Genomic DNA, 21,974 nt, shown 5'->3' on the forward strand with positions numbered 1-21,974 from the left:
ACGGCATGGAAGAGCACTAGTAAGCCAGTGACTCAGCCCCGTAATAGGGTAAGAGGCAGAGAATCCCAGTGGAGAGAGGGGAGCCGGCCATGCAGAGACAGCAAGAGCAGTTCGTCACTCCAGTGCCTTGCCCTTCACATTCGCACCCCTGGGCAGGCTACACTCAATCATAGGACCTAAAAAATTTAAAACCTAAAGGGCGAGACCGAGTGTTCCTCTCTCACATGGATAGGCAGATCATTCCATATAAATTGAGCTCTATAGGAGAAAACCCTGCCTCCAGCTATTTGCTTAGAAATTCTAGGGACAATAAGGAGTTCTGCTTCTTGTGACCATAGCGTACGTGTAGGTATGTACGGCAGGACCAAAATGGGGAGATATGTAATGCTTTGTAGGTTAGTGATGGCTGTTTAACCATTTAAGGGCCTTGAGATATAAGCTGTTTTTCAATCTCTCTGTCCCAGCTTTGATGCACCTATACTAACCTCGCCTTCTGGATGGAAGCGGGGTGAACAGGCAGTGGCTCAGGTGGTTATTGTCCTTGATCTTTTCTGTCTTCCTGTGACATCGGGTGTTGTAGGTGACCTGGAGGTCAGGTAGTTTGCCCCCAGTGATGTGTTGTGCCCTGCAGTTATGGGCGGTGCAGTTTCCGTACCATGCGGTGATAGAGCCCGACAGGATGCTTTCAATTGTGCACCTGTAAAAGTTAGTGAGAGTTTTCGGTGACAAGCCATATTTTTTCAGCCTCCTGAGGTTGAAGAGGCGATGTTGCGCCTTCACCACACTGTCTGTGTGCGTGGACCATTTCACTTTGTCGGTGATATGTGCACAGAGGAACATGAAATCCTCACTGCTGAAGTGAAAGCTTGTTGAATGCTGCTTTTTATGCTCAATTAGGTTGGAAAAAAATCAGCACGGTACTGTCTTTCCAAGCTCGTCAGAAGACTTCCAGTTTGGTGTAGCACCATTTCCGTTCCAATTTTCTGGAAGCTTGCTTCAAGGCTTGGGTATTTTCTATATACCAGAAAGCAAATTTCTTGTGACCAATGTTTTTTGTTTTCAGGACTCTTTGTAATCAAATGCAAATGTTGCGAAACAATTCTATAGGCAATGCAATTGTGCGAGAAAACAGAGTGATGGCCTCTATTAAAAAGAGGAGGATCCCATCAGATTTCTATAGCCTAGGCCTACTATATTTATTTCTCAACTTTCCTAATAGCATGCAAATATTGAGCACATTGCTTATCTTTACAACAGGAGTATATGAAAATGAACCACAGGATAAGCGTCTTCCATTTGCTATTTGAGTACAGAGATTACATGTATATATATCACTTGTGAATTCCATATTATCACTTGTGGATGATGCCCAGTTTAAGGCAAGAAACAATGCCTTTTTTGTTCGACTCTTAGTCACACACCTCATGTAGCCTAGCCCATAGGCCTAAATGTTTTGATAAGGTTTGTATCACAACTAAAGTGGCCAAATAACTTCTTAAAATTAAGCACATTAATCTACTTTACAAGGGGTGTGGAGCCTAACTGGCATACATAAGCAGCACGTGAGTTTCAAGTTTGGGGAAGATCATTTTCACCATAAAAATGCACCTTTATAATAAAAGCATTGCATGCATAATTACATTTGCGGTCACTTTTGATAGTGGTGTTTTCCGCTAATTGAACATTTGTGCTTACTGCTGTCTGCGCATGGCTCTGCTTATAATGTGAATAAATTGCCAAATAGTTTTCAACATATTTAAGCTAAATGTTCTGATCTGTTGCGCCAGCCTCATTGCTTAAAAAAGTTGTTTTGATAAGTGATTGTATTAATTTGGGATCTATCGCATCCCACAACTGTCCCAGGCTATGTTTGGAATATTTATTTCTCACACAGAATAGGTAAACTTTTGCACCATGTGGGATAGTAAATTGACATAGGCTAGTGCTTTTGCTGTTTGTTAGGCCTACTCATGTTGTTGGCTGACGAAAAGTAAATGTGGACAGTTCTTCCAATATCTTCAATATGCGCCTCGGAATTGGATAAGGACACGCGCAGTTGTGTCCTGTGTCTGTCTTCACTTGTAGCCTGTAAGAAAGACCTGATCACGTGATGGAGAGCCGTGTGAGTGAGATGAGAGGTGCTTCGGAGCAGGCAGCACTCAGGGAGAAGGGCTGCAAAAGGAATGGATTTTTTTAGGGTGCATTATGGCCACTCAACGTAATTCAAGGCATTGTCTAGTGCTTCTGAAATTGTGAATGAGAGACGAACGAAGTGTGTACCGCCTGTGCAACTAAACAAAGCAGGGCTCTAGCCTTTCAAGCAACTTTTTTCAAATCATCATCATTAGAGTCGCATCATGCAGCCTTACAATGTCTTAAAAATCGAAATATATAGCCCAACGTTTGTAGACCAACTAAAGTTACATTAATAACTCTAAATTCAGCATATAGGAGGACCTATTTCTTTGTTAACCGCTCAACACAGAATAGCCGGATGTGCACACTAGAAATATCCTTTCTATTTTATTCGGCTTTGTTCAATTGTACTCTTCATACTATAAAATATTATAAAATAATGCCAGCAAAATCTTGTCTGCTAAATTAACTGGTGTAGTCCACAGCCATATGGCATAGCCAGATCAGGACCTAACAAAAGGACAACTCAGAAGATGCTATTCTGTTCTTCTGAAATAGACTACATTGTCTTCATATCATGTTTCTTTAGACCTGTATAAAATAAATAGTGGATTTTTTGTGAAGGTGTAGGCTATATTATATGGATTTTACATGAAATGTAGATGTTCCAAAGGTCTGCATCAGTGGCTTGTAGGGAAGCCAGGAGATGCTAAATGCGTTTATTTTAATTAGCGGTCAATTACCGTGAGACCGACAGTTATTTGCTTGACAATCACCAGCTGATGAAATTTCACTACCGCCCCAGCCCTACTAATAGATTGGCACGAAATCTCCTCTAACCTCTATCAGCACCATGGACAGCGCCCTATACAGTACACTAAAGCAAGTATGTAACGGGATTCTTCTGTTGAAGGAGAGGCGGACCAAAACGCAGCATGGGTATTGTGATATATCTTTAATAAAGATGAAAATAGAACAATATACAAAAAAACAAGAAACTGTGAAAAAAAACGAAAACAGCCCTATCTGGTGTAACAAACACAAAGACAGGAACAATCACCCACAAACCCCAACACCAAACAGGCTACCTAAATATGGTTCCCAATCAGAGACAATGACTAACACCTGCCTCTGATTGAGAACCATATCAGGCCAAACACAGAAACAGACAAACTAGACACACAACATAGAATGCCCACTCAGATCACACCCTGACCAAACAAAACATAGCAACATACAAAGCAAACTATGGTCAGGGTTTGACAAAGTAATCTTGCCAATATTTTTATAAAAACCAACCAGCTAGATTGTTTCTTACCTTTTCAGAAGAGTTGCAGCCTTCTTGATGCTCTGTGGAACTTCCTGAGTAATTGATCATACCATTCTCCCCAAAATCCTTTTGCAAGATCCCCTTCAAAAGCCAGTTGGATTAGTTCAGCTTTCCTTGGGTGTAGTATGCTTCTTCTGTGCTGACTGAACACATTTGTCAAAGTGGAAAATGTGTTTTCACAGCTTCAATGGTAATCTTGACCCCGCCCTTACAAATAGAATTCAAATATTACAGGCGGAGGCGTATCCCATTATTCACTTAACTTACCACAGATGAGCCTACTACTTTCTATGGAAACCCAAAGGAGTCACACCTAGCAGCCCTGTGGCATTCCATAGCCTGAACATTGTGATGGCATAGAGCAGTGGAGATACAGATTTTGCCAACCTGTCCCTCAATCATTTGAACTTTTTTGCTATTTTTATATAGGGACATAAAACTAAAACTGAGGGGGCACAAGTTTCAACTGAATGGGCAGTGGTGGATAAAGTACCCAATTGTCATAGAAAATGACTCAAGTAAAAGTGAAAACCACGCAGTAAAATATTACTTGAATAAAAGTCTAAAAGTATTTGGTTTGAAATATACTTAAGTATCAAAAGTAACTGTAATTGCTAAAATATACTGAAGTACCAAAATAATTTCAAATTCATTACATTATGCAAGCCAGATGGATAGCCAGGGGCAATCTCCAACAGTCAGAAATAATTTACAAATGAACATTTGTGTTTAGTGAGTCTGCCAGATCAGAAGCAGTGGGGATGACCAGGGATGTTCCCTTAATAATTGTGTGAATTTGACAATATTCCTGTCCTGTTATGCATTCAAAATGTCACAAGTACTTTTGGGTGTCAGGGAAAACGTATTGAGTAAAAAGTACAATATTTTATTTGGGAATATAGTAAAGTAAAAGTAAAAGTTGTTAGAAATATGAATGGTAAAGTATAGATACCCCATGAAACAACGTAAGTAGTACTTTCAAGTATTTTTACTTAGGTACGTTACACCACTGGTTAGGGGTTAATGACAGGAAGTATCCTGTCGACATGGAACTCTCCAAGGTTCTGAAACACAGTGACGGGGCCCTTTGTTGACTTCACACACATACAGTAGTGGCCAAAAGTTTTGAGAATGACACAAATATTAATTTTCACAAAGTCTGCTGCTTCAGTGTCTTTAGATATTTTTGTCAGATGTTACTATGGAATACTGAAGTATAATTGCAAACATTTCATAAGTGTCAAAGGCTTTTATTGACAATTACATGAAGTTGATGAAAAGAGTCAATATATGCAATGTTGACCCTTTTTCAAGACCTCTGCAATCCGCTCTGGCATGCTGTCAATTAACTTCTGGGCCACATTCTGACTGATGGCAGCCCATTCTTGCATAGTCAATGCTTGGAGTTTGTCAGAATGTGTGGGGTTTTGTTTGTCCACTCGCCTCTTGAGGATTGACCACAAGTTCTCAATGGGATTAAGGTCTGGGGAGTTTCCTGGCCATGGACCCAAAATATCAATGTTTTGTTCCTCAAGCCACTTAGTTATCACGTTTGCCTTATGGCAAGGTGCTCCATCAATGCCTGGAAAAGGCATTGTTCGTCACCAAACTGTTCCTGGATGGTTGGGACAAGTTACTCTCGGAGGATGTGTTGGTGCCATTCTTAATTCATGGCTGTGTTCTTAGACAAAATTGTGAGTGAGCCCAGTCCTTTGGCTGAGAAGCAACCCCATACATGAATGGTCTCAGGATGCTTTACAGTTGGCATGACACAGGACTGATGCTAGCGCTCACCTTGTCTTCTCCAGACAAGCTTTTTTCCAGATGCCCAAAACAATCGGAAAGGGGATTCATCAGAGAAAATGACTTTACCCCAGTCCTCAGCAGTCCAATCCCCGTACCTTTTGCAGAATATCAGTCTATCCCTGATGTTTTTCCTGGAGAGAAGTGGCTTCTTTGCTGCCCTTCTTGACACCAGGCCATGTTCCAAAAGTCTTTGCCTCACTGTGCATGCAGATGCACTCACACCTGCCTGCTGGCATTCCTGAGCAAGCTCTGTACTGGTGGTGCCCCGATCCCACAGCTGAATCAACTTTAGGAGATGGTCCTGGCGCTTGCTGGACTTTCTTGGGCGCCCTGAAGCCTTCTTCACAACAATTGAACTGCTCTCCTTGACGTTCTTGATGATCCGATAAATGGTTGGATCATTGCTATTCTAACTTCCGCAACGCATATAAGGCCCTGCCCCGCTCTCCTTTTGGAAAAGCTGACCACGACTCCATTTTGTTGATCCCTGCCTACAGACAGAAACTAAAACAAGAAGCTCCCGCGCTGAGGTCTGTTCAACGCTGGTCCGACCAATCTGATTCCACACTCCAAGACTGCTTCCATCATGTGGACTGGGATATGTTTCGTATTGCGTCAGACAACAACATTGACGAATACGCTGATTCGGTGAGCGAGTTCATTAGATTGTGCGTTGAAGATGTCGTTCCCATAGCAACGATTAAAACATTCCCAAACCAGAAACCGTGGATTGATGGCAGCATTCACGTGAAACTGAAAGTGCGAACCACTGCTTTTAATCAGGGCAAGGTGACCGGAAACATGACCGAATACAAACAGTGTAACTATTCCCTCCGCAAGGCAATCAAACAAGCTAAGCGTCAGTATAGAGACAAAGTAGAATCTCAATTCAACGGCTCAGACACAAGAGGTATGTGGCAGGGTCTACAGTCAATCACGGATTACAAAAAGAAAACCAGCCCCGTCACGGACCAGGATGTCTTGCTCCCAGGCAGACTAAATAACTTTTTTGCCCGCTTTGAGGGCAATACAGTGCCACTGACACGGCCCGCAACTAAAACATGCGTACTCTCCTTCACTGCAGCCGACGTGAGGAAAACATTTAAACGTGTCAACCCTCGCAAGGCTGCAGGCCCAGACCGCATCCCCAGCCGCGCCCTCAGAGCATGCGCAGACTAGCTGGCTGGTGTGTTTACGAACATATTCAATCAATCCCTATCCCAGTCTGTTGTTCCCACATGCTTCAAGAGGGCCACCATTGTTACTGTTCCCAAGAAAGCTAAGGTAACTGAGCTAAATGACTACCGCCCCGTAGCACTCACTTCCGTCATCATGAAGTGCTTTGAGAGACTAGTCAAGGACCATATCACCTCCACCCTACCTGACACCCTAGACCCACTCCAATTTGCTTACCCTCAACACTGGGGCCCCACAAGGGTGCGTTCTGAGCCCTCTCCTGTACTCCCTGTTCACCCACGACTGCGTGGCCACGCACGCCTCCAACTCAATCATCAAGTTTGCGGACGACACAACAGTGGTAGGCTTGATTACCAACAACGACGAGACGGCCTACAGGGAGGAGGTGAGGGCTCTCGGAGTGTGGTGTCAGGAAAATAACCTCACACTCAACGTCAACAAAACTAAGGAGATGATTGTGGACTTCAGGAAACAGCAGAGTGAACACCCCCCTATCCACATCGATGGAACAGTAGTGGAGAGGGTAGTAAGTTTTAAGTTCCTCGGCGTACACATCACAGACAAACTGAATTGGTCCACCCACACAGACAGCATCATGAAGAAGGCGCAGCAGCGCCTCTTCAACCTCAGGAGGCTAAAGAAATTTGGCTTGTCACCAAAAGCACTCACAAACTTCTACAGATGCACAATCGAGAGCATCCTGTCGGGCTATATCACCGCCAGGTACGAAAACTGCTCCGCCCACAACCGTAAGGCTCTCCAGAGGGTAGTGAGGTCTGCACAACGCATCACCGGGGGCAAACTACCTGCCCTCCAGGACACCTACACCACCCGATGTCACAGGAAGGCCATAAAGATCATCAAGGACAACAACCACCCGAGCCACTGCCTGTTCACCCCGCTATCATCCAGAAGGTGAGGTCAGTACAGGTGCATCAAAGCTGGGACCGAGAGACTGAAAAACAGCTTCTATCTCAAGGCCATCAGACTGTTAAACAGCCACCACTAACATTGAGTGGCTGCTGCCAACACACTGACTCAACTCCAGCCACTTTAATAATGGGAATTGATGCGAAATGATGTAAAATATATCACTAGCCACTTTAAACAATGTTACCTAATATAATGTTTACATACCCTACATTATTCATCTCATATTTATACGTATATACTGTACTCTATATCATCTACTGCATCTTTATGTAATACATGTATCACTAGCCACTTTAACTATGCCACTTTGTTTACATACTCATCTCATATGTATATACTGCACTCAATACCATCTACTGTATCTTGCCTATGCCGCTCTGTACCATCACTCATTCATATATCTTTATGTACATATTCTTTATCCCCTTACATTTGTGTCTATAAGGTAGTAGTTTTGGAATTGTTAGATAGATTACTTGTTGGTTATTACTGCATTGTCGGAACTAGAAGCACAAGCATTTCGCTACACTCGCATTAACATCTGCTAACCATGTGTATGTGACAAATAAAATTTGATTTGATTTGATTTAGGTGCAATCTTACTGGCAGCAATATCCTTGCCTGTGAAGCCATTTTTGTACAAAGCAATGATGACGACACGTGTTTCCTTGCAGGTAACCATGATTGACAGAGGACGAACAATGATTCCATGCACCAACCTCCTTTTGAAGCTTCCAGTCTGTTATTCGAACTCATTCAACATGACAGTGATCTCCAGCCATGTCCTCGTCAACACTCACACCTGTGTTAACGAGAGAATCACTGACATGATGTCAGCTGGTCCTTTTGTGGCAGGGCTGAAATGCAGTCAGTTCATTTGCATGGCAAAGAGGGACTTTGCAATAAATTGCAATTCATCTGATCACTCTTCATAACATTCTGGAGTATATGCAAATTGCCATCATATAAACTGAGACAGCAGACTTTGTGAAAATTAATATTTGTGTCATTCTCAAAACTTTTGGCCACGACTGTACATCTGTACACTACAGCCCACTAAACAGGCATCATTGGAACCTACCTATTCTCTGATGGTGTCAATATCTCCTGTATCCATGGCTATAAATCCCCATTAATTGATTTTGCTGTCTTAAGCACAGAGAAAGCTGCCATGCTATTGGTTAAGCACAGGGATATGTACCAGGATAATGATGCAGAGCAGGATACAAGAGTGAATAACTCAATCGTACTCCCGAGCCTGATCATGAGTCACCTGAATGGCTTATTGCAACAGGCTTGCTGGATCCCTGTGGACTCTCACACATCCTATCATCGCATTCGCATGCAGGGATCTAGAGAATAATATAGTCTTATATTCTCATGAATCACATTGCCCTCGTATACAGAGATGGACCCCAAGCGAAAATCACACTGTGTGTGTGTGTGTGTGTGTGTGTGCGTGTGCGTGTGCGTGTGTGCGCGTGTGTGTGTGTGTGAGTGAGAAAGAGAGAGAATGACAAGAATAGAGTGTCTGTGTTTGTATGTATTTGTAAATTCCAAATGCATGTGTGTGTGCTGTGCTGCTCCCTGTTTCCTGGTGGAAATCAGTGCATGTTGCAGGGGGATGAAAAGAAGGAGGGATGAAGGCAGGGAAGAGGAATAAGGTAGAGTGAGTGTTCTGCTCTACAGATCTAGAGCAGTGCCAGGCCTGGCTACAGACTATGATTGACACTTTAAGTGTATTCGTTCGCCAGTCGGCTGTTTGCTCTTGTGCACTGGGACCCGTGTGAGCGGCCAGCCATCTGTGCAACTTTCCGTTCTCTGTCGTCGCCTGTCGTCATGGCGATGTGCCCCCTTCTTCTAATGCATCCCATCAGCTTGGTGTACACATGGAACTGCACCACATACCAAGTCCTCCTCACCCCCTGTGTGTGTACCCCTCCAGCGATCCCTCTCTTAGGGCTGAGCTGAAATCCAATGAGATCCTTAATTTATATGGGTCCCCACCAGCTGGCTTCACTCGTCTGGTCTTGATTAAAGGGGTTTAGAAATCTGCCATTTGGCTGTTGATTTTGACCCACATTTAAAAGGTCTCCTGGTAGTCTGTCTCTCTGTCCGTCTATCCGTCTGTCCGTCTGTCCGTCTGTTTGTCTGAGCCAGGGCTGGAGTTACTTTGTTGCAGGTGGTGTTCTGTACTATGTTGTGAATACATCATCTCTACTGATTGCATACATTGTTTTACTTTTGGACAGATATCTTACTGGTATCCCACCTAGCACCTTATCGATGCAAATATTACTACATTGTTAACTTTCCTGCACTCTCGTAACCTCAGACAACACTTAAATTGCACTTACTGTATCTAATCAAAGAAAATATTACTACATGCTCAAAACTTGACAGTATAAGATGGACACAAAATACACTTGACTTTGTTGCCTCTTGTTCCTGCACGACACTCAATAGGATGGAGTGGCAGCACCCTCTTGTGGCTTGTTTTTGAACATCACCATGCTTCATAAAATCTTTCCTCTTCTATCAATCTCCATGTTATGAACTGAACCTTGAGTGTAATACTCAACATTGGAGTATAACACATTGAATGGTAGCTGACCTGTGCAAGGTAAAAGCAGTAATGTGGTTCTCTCTAGCAGTGGTGGGAAAAATACAGAATGATCATATTTGAGTAAAAGAGGAGTAAAAAGTATTTGGTTTTAAATATACTCAAGTATCATAAGTCAATGTAATTGCTCAAATATACTTAAGTATCAAAAGTAAAAGTACATGCTATAAACCAATTAAAAGTCTTTATTTTAAGCAAACCAGAAAGCACCATTTCATTTTTGGTATTTTATTTACGGATAGCCAGGGGCACACTCCAACACTCAGACATAATTTACAAACAAAACATTTGTGTTTAGTTAGTCCTCCAGATCAGAGGCAGTAGGGATGACCAGGGATGTTCTCTTGATAAGTGAATTGGAACATTTTCCTGAATTCTAAATGTAATGAGTACTTTTGGGTGTCAGGGAAAAGTATGGGAGTGAAAAGTTGATATTTTCTTTAGGAATGTTGTGGAGTAAAAGTAAAAGTTGAAAACATATAAAGAGTGAAGTACAGATACACAAAAAGTAGTACTTCAAAGTGTTTTTACTTAGTTGCTTTACTCTACTGCTGCAGAGGTACTCAGTCTTTTCCAGTAAGTTATAATTGATGTAGTTCTTGATGTCAGACTGTAGGGGCAGCAAAGGTTTAATCTTCAGTTATAACATAATTAATTAGTATGATTTTGGCCTGTGAGTGAGTAGCCTACAGATACAGTTGTGTATGTATGCACAGAGGGCAATAAGGTGAGCATGGTTTAGGATTAGGTTTAGGATTTGACTTAGGTTTAGGATTAGGTTTAGGTTTAGGATTAGGTGTAGGTTTAGGATTAGGTGTAGGTTTAGGTTTAGGTTTAGGATTAGGTGTAGGTTTAGGTTTAGGATTAGGTGTAGGTTTAGGATTAAAGGAAAACAGGGATGTAGTTCTAACCTTGTTATTGTGTAAACCCATGTGTGTCTGCTTTAAGATAATCTCTCCTTAACAGTAGTGTGGAAGAATGGAAAGAATATGTTCAAAATAATCACTTTTCTTCACCTTACTGCTGATCTAATTGATATTGGCAATTTCCTTCCCCACTTTCCTCTCCATCTGTCTGCATTCCTTTTGTTATGGCTTTTCTAGTGTTGATGGGGAGGTTAGTATGAGAAACTGGACCTGACAGAGATCCTATCCTGCACTGCTGGGACATAGGCTTAGCTTGGAATTAACAGATATAGTCACACCTTGGCGTTCAGGGCTGATAAAGTTAGATGGTGGCAATTACTTCAATTTTTCAGTTACAGTATATTTGCAAAACTAGGCACACACTTCTATTGGAAAAACCTCAGCCCATGTCATCCCTTTAAGTATTGGGCTTGAGATCTGGGCAGAGCCCTCGGATAACGAGTCGAGGATAACACTACTTTAAGAACTCAGATAAGCAATAGATGGATATAAGAGGAAACTCTCAGTCGTGAGGTGAAAAGGATTAGTGTCAGCTCTATCTTCACCATATAACAGAAACCTCTCCCATTGTCTTCTATCAGAGGAGTAATGTTTGGTGCTGATTACTGTCTTGGTGCTGGTCTAGGGGAAGGTAAGGTGCCAACTACATTCACAGCCAGATGTGATCAGTCATCCTTTAAAAACTACTCGATCTAATACAAATGTGTCCTCAATCCTCTTATCTGGAAAAATAATGTTAAAATTAAAGTATTGAAGGGTAACTCTTGTCCATATGGATGGCTCACCATTTCCTTGAGCTAAATCAAGACAAGACCGCGGTACTTATTGTTGGAGTCACAGCACAGAGAGAGAATCTGGCCGCCCATTTTAATTCATGGGCAATAAAGATAAAACACCAGGTAAAAACCTAGATGTTATTTTAGATTCTGAACTCGATTTCGAATCACACATTAGGAATGTGACCAAAATAGCTTTGCCAAGTTGTAGCCATTTCTCTCTCAGGCTGATACAGAGAGACTCATCCATGCTTTTATTGCAAGTAGGCTTTACTGCTGTAAAGCTCTCCTGTCTGGTCTACCCAAGAAAGCCATTGGTCAACTGCAAAACATACAGAATGCTGCAGCACGGGTACTGACCAAGACCAGACGGAGAGCACACATTACACCAGTTTTAAGGTCTCTGCACTGGCTGCCTGTTTTATATTCTTCTATTGGCTTTTTAACCACGATTGTGCACCTCAATACATGTCTGACATGCTTTTAAGTTGTGTATCCAGTAGGTCCCTCAGGTCTTCTGGCACTGGCCTTTTAACTATCCCAAAGCCTTGGACCAAGAGGCATGGAGAGGCAGCCTTTAGTTATTATGCCCCCAGCCTCTGGAATAGCCTGCCAGAGAACCTGAGGAGGGCCGAAACTGTGGACATATTTAAAATATCTTAAAACATATTTTTAGCTTTGCTTTTCCTCAGGGTGCTTTTTAGTTGTTCAGTTTGTGTCCTTGTTTTATTTTTTTAATCTTATGTTGTGTAGTAAATATAGAGATGTTTATTTTCATTTTTTGAATTATTTTTTTCATGTGAAGCACATTGTGTTGCATTCCATGTCGGAAATGTACTCTATAAATGAAGCTTTGATTTGATAAAGACTAATGGTACAGTGTGGAAGACTGACTTTCATTGAGATCTTCGTCCTTGTCAGCTATTAGTGCTCTCAGACATTTCTATGTCATGGATTAAAAACAGCTCATGAAAACGTGTAGGCCTAATTGAATGTTGTGGAGGATATTGTCCACATTATGAGAGGTTGTGTTGGGCTAGCCATACCTCATGCACTCAATCTTCACCGGTTTGCTCAGTTTGGTCAGATCTATTCCATGCCACTCACTGGATGCATTGCCGAGAGATCCGTCAATTTCTCCTTTGTTACAGTATGACGTAAAAGACCCAATATAAACAGCAAGGGGAAATAGAGGAACTTGGATCCTGTTCTAGGATTTCATGGGCCAACGTATTCCTTCAGTACCCTCTAGTTCAGCCACAGAGTCAGGTCAGTATTTCTCAGAATTACACACCACCTCGAAGTCCAATCAGAGGACAAGACATGAGGGAATCCAATAACAACACGTTACAATACTACAGCATCATAACCCCTACTGTTAGTTCTATCCCAACTACTAAGAAATAATAAAGTGAAAATAATCACAGTTTCCTAAGCCACGGACTGTTCACTCTGTTACCATCTGGCAAGTGGTGTCGGCGCATCAGGTTTGAGACAGCTTCTGCAACCAGGCCATCAGTCTGCTGAAGAGCTAACCTTAGCTGTCTCCCTGAGCAGACCTGCACCTTGGAGACTGTTTGCAACCTAGAGACTAGCTGCACCTGAAGACTTTTTGAACTGACTCTGCATCCAGCCGGTACCCACAAGCACACACACACAACCACCCATAAACACGCACACACGCACACATACCCACAGACTCACACTCTCTCGCTCTCTCTCTCTCTCACACACACACACACACACACACACACACACACACACACACACACACACACACACACACACACACGCACACACACACACACACACAGTGCCTTTAGATAGTATTCACACCCCTTGACTTTGTCTACATTTAGTAGTTTTACAGCATGAACAAAGAAAGTATTACATTTAGATTTTGTGTCACTGGCCTACATGCAATACTAATATGTCTTGAGTCAATAAGTATTCCACCCCTTTGTTATCGCAAGTCAGATAATACGTTGCATGAACTCACTTTGTGTGCAATAATAGTGTTTAACATGATTTTTGAATGACTACCTCATCTCTGTACCCCACACATACAATTTTATGTAAGGTCCCTCAGTCAAGCAGTGAATTTCAAACACAGATTCAAACACAAAAATCAGGGAGGTTTTCCAATGCCTCGCAAAGAAGGTAACCTATTGCTAGATGGGTAAAGAAATTGGATATTGAATATCTCTTTGAGCATGGTGAAGTCATTATTTACACTTTGGATGGTGTATCAATAATCCCAATCACTACAAAGATACGGGCGTTCTTCCTAACTCAGTTGCCGGAGAGGAAGGAAACCGCTCAAGGATTTCACCATGAGGCCAGTTGTGACTTTAAAACAGGTACAGAGTTTAATGGCTGTGATAGGAGAAAACTGAGGATGGATTCTCAACATTGTAGTTACGCCACAATACGAACCTAAATGACAGAGTGAATAGAAGGAAGCCTGTAGTGAATAAAAAATATTCCAAAACATGCATCATGTCAGCAATAAGGCACTAAAGTATTGCTGCACTAAATATGGCAAAGAAATTAGCTTTATGTCCTGAATACAAAGCTTTGTAGAGTACCACTCTTCATATTTTCAAGCATGGTGGTGGCTGCATCATGTTATGGGTATGCTTGTCATCGGCAAGGGAGGTTTTTTTTGTATATAAAAAGAAACAGAATAGAGCTAAGCACAGGCAAAATCCTAGAGGAAGACCTGGTTCAGTGTGCTTTCCAACAGACACTGGGAGACAAATTCACCTTTCAGCAGGACAAATAACCTAAAACATAAGGCCAAATATACACTGTAGTTGCTTACCAAGATGACATTGTATTCGGTGCATGTGACAAATACAATTTGATGTGACTGTAATATATATTGACACTCGTAACACTTTATATTTGTAAATACAATCATACTTGACAGAGAACATGCATACTCTATACTGTATATCCTATTGTGTACATATCAGGCTATTAGTAGTCCCTTTTCTATTACTGCTGCTTTTTTAAATACATTTTTCTATTTGACTTCTTACAGTTTTTAACAATCACTTTGGCACTAATTTCAGAACCTTGTGGTCCTTTTTCAAAACTCTAGACACAAAACTCAAAACGGTCATCACTTGTAACACAGGCTGTCCAATGTTCAAAACATTGCATTGTGCATTCATATCGTTAAAGAAACCTTGTACTTTGCAGAATCATTGGTTCAAATAACTAATTTATCATGAAATACCATAGGAACATTCATTTAGATCAACCACACACGAGATACCGATAGTTTCCCTGTGTAGTTGTTCGTACAATCATTCAATATTGTAGTACAAAATATGTGATACATGTTTCATGATGGTACTACACGTAAATACATCACTGTAAAAGGACTAGTAGAGAGAATACTACAGACACAGTGGAATCATTGAACAAAATATGAAATTTATTGATGAAATACAATAAAATCACAACATAGGTTTCTTTTAATCAAAGCAAAAATAATTAGCTACAAAAAAAGAAAAAACAGTTAAAGGTCAACTGCAGTGTTCCTCACCTGGCTTACTGTAAAACATCACTGCAGTGTTCCTCACCTGGCTTACTGTAAAACATCACTGCAGTGTTCCTCACCTGGCTTACTGTAAAACATCACTGCAGTGTTCCTCACCTGGCTTACTGTAAAACATCACTGCAGTGTTCCTCACCTGGCTTACTGTAAAACATCACTGCAGTGTTCCTCACCTGGCTTACTGTAAAACATCACTGCAGTGTTCCTCACCTGGCTTACTGTAAAACATCACTGCAGTGTTCCGCACCTGGCTTACTGTAAAACATCACTGCAGTGTTCCTCACCTGGCTTACTGTAAAACATCACTGCAGTGTTCCTCACCTGGCTTACTGTAAAATGCAAAACAAAGGATTGATTACTGTACTTCTATATTTCCATCAACCCTGTCTTGTGGATTTGGCCACAGGTTCTCATCCACATCACAATGGATGTTTTCATTAGCCTAACATCTTGGGAAGAATCTTGGGGCATGGCGAATCCAGGCCTGACACTGGTCTGCCGTGATGTCATTGCATGCGTCATCCATGGCCTGGAGAAGGGCGGCTTGTTCGTGAGGGCGCCTATCACATGCCTTCCACCCCCATGTGGAGAAAAATTCCTCAATCGGGTTAAGGAAAGGAGAGTATGGGGTAAGCACAGGGTGGTAAATTGTGGATGGGCCTGAAACCATGCTTGCACCATTTGAGCATGGTAGAACCTGACAGTATCCCACACAATGACATAGGTCATGCCATCAGCTCTACAGACCTGACTTAGCTCATCAAGGACAGTTACATTCGAACAGCAAATCATGTGGCTGCCTGCAACTCAATATATAGAGTATATAGAGTAGAGAGCTTATGATGTTGTTAGACCAAATATTAGAACGGGCAAGATGCGTAATCTAAGCAACTTTGACCGTGGTATGATTGTTGATGCCACACATGATGATTCCAGCATCTCAGAAACAGCTGCCCTCCTGGGAATTTTACGCACTACAATCTCTAGAGTTTACAGAGAATGGTGCGATAAACAAAACACATTCAGTGAGCTGCAGCTCTGTGGGCAAAACCACCTTGTTAATGAGAGAAGTCAGAGGAGAATGTCCAGACTCATTCAAGCTAACAGAAAGGCCACAAATGCTCAAATAACAGCTGTTTAAAACAGTGGTGTGCAGAAGGGCATCTCTTAACGTACAACACCGTGAATAATTCAGGCTGTTGTGGAGGCAAAAGAGGGTCCTACCCAGTACTAGATAGGTGTACCTAATAAAGTGTAGTGAGTGTACAGTAATGTCAAATCTGAAAACATGGTCTGTAAAATGTATACATGGGACCATAGAAACAGTGTCTGATAAAGAATGATGATGAAATATTACATCCATAGATAATGTCGTCCAATTGGTTCATGTTCCACGGTAATTGGTGTCCATGGATCTCGTTATCCTGAAACTTTCATGATCTAAACATGGAATATTGTTTGTCAGTTTCCATAAAACTATGCATTAAGAGTAACGCAACAGTTACTTATCATTTTGACCAGTTGTAGCAATTGATAGTTAGATCATTGTAATGAAATGAATAGACAGTCAACTCAGATGTAATGTGTGAATTGCATTTTGAAATGGTAATACTTTGATGTTAAGTTGTGTCATTTTGAACAGGTGATTTTAGTTCAATGAAGTTTTGAAAAATTTGCATTTTGATCATTGGTTGTGAGTTTTGTGTCTAGTGTTTTTGAAAAATGACATCAAGGTTCCTGAAATTAGTGCCAAAGTGATTGTAGAAAACTGTATTATTGATTATTCTACTTTAACGTTGAGGGAGCTAGCACACAAGCATTTCGCTGCACCTTTTATACCTGCTGTAAACTGTGTACGTGACGAAGACAATTTGACTTGATTTGAATGAAAGTAGAGTTTTGAGGATTGGATTGAACTGGATGCTGTCAGGTACGGCTGTTCTGTTGAAACCCCATTATGATGACATTACTGCTGTATACACTCACCAGTTTATTAGGTATCGTCCAAGGAAATGGATCACTCCTGCAGACAGTGAGTCACATGGCAGTGGCTTACTATATAAAGCAGGCAGAGAGGCATTGAGGCATTCAGTTACTGTTCGATTGAACGTTAGAATGGGCAAACGAGTGACCTAAGCGACTTTGAGCATGGTATGATCATCGGTGCCAGGTGTGCCGGGCTTTTCACGCGCAACTGTAAAAACATCCAGTCAGCGGCAGTCTTTTGGGCGAAAACAGCACGTTGATGAGAGAGATTGAAGGAGAATGGCAAGAATCGTGCAAGCTAAGAGGCGGGCCACAAACAGACAAATAACGGTGCAGTACAACAGTGGTGTGCAGAACGGCATCTTGGAATGCACAACTTGTCGGTCCTTGTCATGGAAGGGCTATTGCAGCAGGAGACCACACCGGGTTCCACTCCTATCAGCTAAAAACAAGAAGCCTGTGGGCATGTGATCAGCAACACGGGACAATTAAGGATTGGAAAAACATTGCTTGGAGTGAATTCACTTTACTTGAGTGGCCTGCACAGTCCCCAGACCTCAACCCAATAGAGCGTCTTTGGGATGAGATGGAACAGGCTGTTCGCAGTATGAATGTACCGCCGTCTAATCTGCAGCAACTGCGTGATGCCATTGCGTCAGCATGGACCAACATCCCTGCGGAACTTTTCTGACATCTTTTAGAATGCCCTGAAGAATTCCGGCTGTTCTGGAGGCAAAGGTGGGTCCGACCCGTTACTTGATGGGTGTACCTAATAGACAGGCTATCAAGTTGCAGGTGATGATATCTTTCTCACAGCAAGACGTCCTTAAACATTGTGACATTATGAAAGGTCAACAGCTGTGTGTTTGCCCAGTGATGGGAGATTGGACTGAGATGTCTGATGGAAAGACGTATGTTTTACACACTCTGTTTTCACTGCTCTTTCTCTTTCATTCTGTCTATCTCCGTTTTCTATTTTTCTATGGGCTTCGGGCTCAGTCACTGACCCTGTTAGTCTTTTTCGGAGGGAAGCATGGGCACAATCTGAGGAACGATCTCTGCTGTGTCAATAAGGGAAAGGGGGATACCTAGTCAGTTGTACAACTGAATGCCTTCAACTGAAATGTGTCTTCCGGCATTCTCTCTGAATCAGAGAGGTGCGGGGAGGGGGAGGGCTGCCTTAATCGACATCCACGTCTCGGCGCCCAGGGAATAGTGTGTTAACTGCCTAACTCAGGGGCAGACCGACAGATTTTTTTTAACCTAATAGTAAGAGGTCAAAACTGAGAGAGGGAGGCAGTTTCTTATGGTCTAATCAATTCTTTGTGTTTTTCTCTGCAGATCCAGACACACGGGATAGGGCCAATGAAGATTCCACCCCCACCCCCTCATCTGAACATGAAGATGACAACTCTCTAGGCTATACAGGTACTGCAAGGATCTCTCTCTCTCTCTCTCTGTATCTCTCTTTCTATAAGAATTCCATTTCAGCCTTGAATGCTATTGTTTACTCTTAAAAATGGCAATATATGGGTTATGTAGCCAAATTTGCAATATTTGAAAGCACATACTTTACATTCAGGTCAGGAATGTAATGTAGATCAACAGAGTCAATATATTATTTTAGCAACGCTAGTCTGGATAAATAGACCATATAAACTCAGAAATAAAAAAAAGATACGTCCCTTTTTCAGGACCCTGTCTTTCAAAGATAATTCATGAAAATCCTAATAACTTCACAGATCTTCATTGTAAAGGGTTTAAACACTGTTTCCCATGCTTGTTCAATGAACCACAAACAATTAATGAACATACAACGGTGGAACGGTCGTTAAGACACTAACAGCTTCCAGACGTTAGACAATTAAGGTCACAGTTATGAAAACTTAGGACACTAAAGAGGCCTTTCTACTGACTCTGAAAAACACCAAAAGGAAGATACCCAGGGTCCCTGCTCATCTGTGTGAACGTGCCTTAGGCATGCTGCAAGGAGGCATGAGGACTGCAGATGTGGCCAGGGCAATACATATCAATGTCTGTACTGTGAGACGCCTAAGACAGCGCTACAGGGAGACAGGACGGACAGCTGATCGTCCTCGCAGTTGCAGACCACGTGTAATAACACCTGCACAGGATCGGTACATCTGAACATCATACCTGCGGGACAGGTACAGGATGGCAACAACAACTGCCCGAGTTACACCAGGAACTCACAATCCCTCCATCAGTGCTCAGACTGTCCGCAATAGGCTGGGAGAGGCTGGACTGAGGGCTTGTAGGCCAGTTGCAAGGAAGGTCCTCACCGGCAACAATGTCGCCTATGGGCACAAACCCACAATCGCTGGACCAGACAGGACTGGCAAAAAAGTGCTCTTCACTGACGAGTCCCGGTATTGTCTCACAAGGGGTGATGGTCGGATTCGCATTTATCGTTGAAGGAATGAGCGTTACACCAAGGCCTGTACCATGGCCAGCGAAGAGCCTGGAACTTAATCCCATTGAGCACGTCTGGGACCTGTTGGATCGGATGGTGAGGGCTAGGGCCATTCCCCCCAGAAATGTCTGGGAACTTGCAGGTGCCCTGGTGGAAGAGTGGGGTAACATCTCACAGCAAGAACTGGCAAATCTGGTGCAGTCCATGAGGAGGAGATGCACTGCAGTACTTAATGCAGCTGGAGGCCACACCAGATACTGAATGTTACTTTTGATTTTGACCCCCCCTCTGTGGAACTTGTTCAGTTTATGTCTCAGTTGTTGAATCTTGTTATGTTCATACAAATATTTACACATGTTTGCTGAAAATAAACACATTTGACAGTGAGATACTGTTTCTTTTTTTGAGTTTATACATGCAGTGCTGTGAAAAAGTGTTTGCCCCGTCTCTAATTTTCTCAATATTTTGCATATTTTTGATACAGATTTTTTATCAGATCTTCAACCAAAACGTAATATTAGATAAATGGAACCTGAGTGAACAAATTACATACGTATTTAAATCATTTCATAAACCACGTTATTCAACACCCAATGCCCTTGTGTAAAGAAGTAATTGCCCTCTTCCACTCAATTACTGGTTGTGCCACCTTGAGCTGCAATGACTGCAACCAAACGCTTCCTGTAGTTGTTGATCAGTCTCTCACATCGCTGTGGAGGAAATTTGGCCCACTGTTCCATGCAGAACTGCTTTAACTCAACCACATTTGTTTCCAGTTCATCACCTGACAGAAAGAAAATTAGTAGGTGAAATAAACAGGGGGTTTCATGCCACCCAATGCTGAGACACCATTATTATCATAAAACTGGATGGTAAACCATGACCCAAATCATGATGGAGCATGTTAAAAATGCTCGTTCATGGCCCATATTTTAAAAAATGTCAAGAGTCAGCACATACCAAACTCCTGTGCAACTAGGATTTTGATTATTACAGGCAACTGTCTTTTCCGTAAATCTGTGGAAACTAGGCGAAAGGAGCCACTGGCCATTAGGAAATGAAACTAGTATGTTCTAATATTTAACTCCAAGAATTATGGAAATTCAGTGTCATGACTGGGACCAAACAGTCCCAGGCAGCAGATTGTGTTCCCTTCAGCTGGTCGGGACTATAAATTCACTGGATGCCAGTTCAGCAGCGGCCACGGGACCTCGAGTGTTCCTTCCAAAGGCAACATAATTCAACCTCTTCTCCGTTTCCCTTGGTATATTATTGTAAAGGTTCACTGTCAAGGGAGGTACCGTCATAGAGCAAATAAGCAAATTGATTGAGTTTCTCTCCATTCCATTCCCAGAGCCTTCTCTCCCGTGGCCTAGGAGAGTGACAAACTGCACTTTCAGGCTGCACAGAACAGATTGGAATTTGCTAAAGATCACAGCTTGAATGTATGGGTCATGACCATATTTTACTCCCTTTTTAACACAACTATCCAGTGAAAGGAATTCAGATGTGATCAGGCACAGCCAGGAAGCTATCTTGACAACACAGTATTATCTGAAAACACGTCATTCAGATCTGTTATTGACTATATTATACATATTCGATGGGCTACATTGAACAAACAAAATGTCAAAATATGGCACCCCTCTGTCAAGGCTGGTAGGTGTCACATGGAGGATCATGGAAGAAAGATGAACCCAACAACACCCTATACATTTGTGCCTCCTTGCCTACCATGTCGACAGTGTTGTATTGGAACTATTTTATTATAGTGTGGGGGCGCAAGTCTACTCATGACGCCATAAAAGGTGATTGGACGAGTTTGGTCCTCGTGCACCCGTCAAGTAACAAGTCCAGTGAAAACAGTCTCCGGTGTCATGTCGCTAGTTACATAGCTATGCTGCCTGTTTCATTCAAGTCAACCAAGGTTATATTCACCTCTGGATTCTTCATATAAGCATAACATTACATGGTGTCAGAAGATCAGCAGCAATGGCTAGGTTTCCACCTCCAGAAAACTTTGACTTCAGTCACCCAGAACACTGCCCAGAATGGAGCCAATAATTTAATTGTTACAGAATATCAACAAAACAAAGAGGATGGAGAAGTACAGGTTTGTGCTCTGCTCTATTAGCTGGGGAAGGAAGAACTTTTCTCCCTCCCTCTCTCTCTCTCTCTCTCTCTCTCTCTCTTTTCTCTCGGAGGACCTGAGCCCTAGGACCATGCCTCAGGACTAACTGGCCTGATGATGCCTGTTTT

The 21,974-nt window shown here is 42.3% G+C and overlaps 1 protein-coding gene across 2 annotated transcripts in view; it reads left to right on the forward strand.

Annotated features, from left to right (window-relative positions):
- Positions 1–21,974, forward strand: part of LOC110533888 (roundabout homolog 1) — a 210,398-nt gene that overhangs the window by 34,108 nt on the left and 154,316 nt on the right. For both annotated transcript variants that reach the window (XM_036990289.1, XM_036990290.1), the window contains exon 3: positions 18,623–18,709. In XM_036990289.1, the coding sequence (XP_036846184.1) occupies positions 18,623–18,709 (87 nt within the window). The remainder of the gene's footprint in view (positions 1–18,622; positions 18,710–21,974) is intronic.

This window comes from Oncorhynchus mykiss, chromosome 10 (assembly GCF_013265735.2).
Source record: "Oncorhynchus mykiss isolate Arlee chromosome 10, USDA_OmykA_1.1, whole genome shotgun sequence".
Lineage (NCBI taxonomy): Eukaryota > Metazoa > Chordata > Actinopteri > Salmoniformes > Salmonidae > Oncorhynchus > Oncorhynchus mykiss.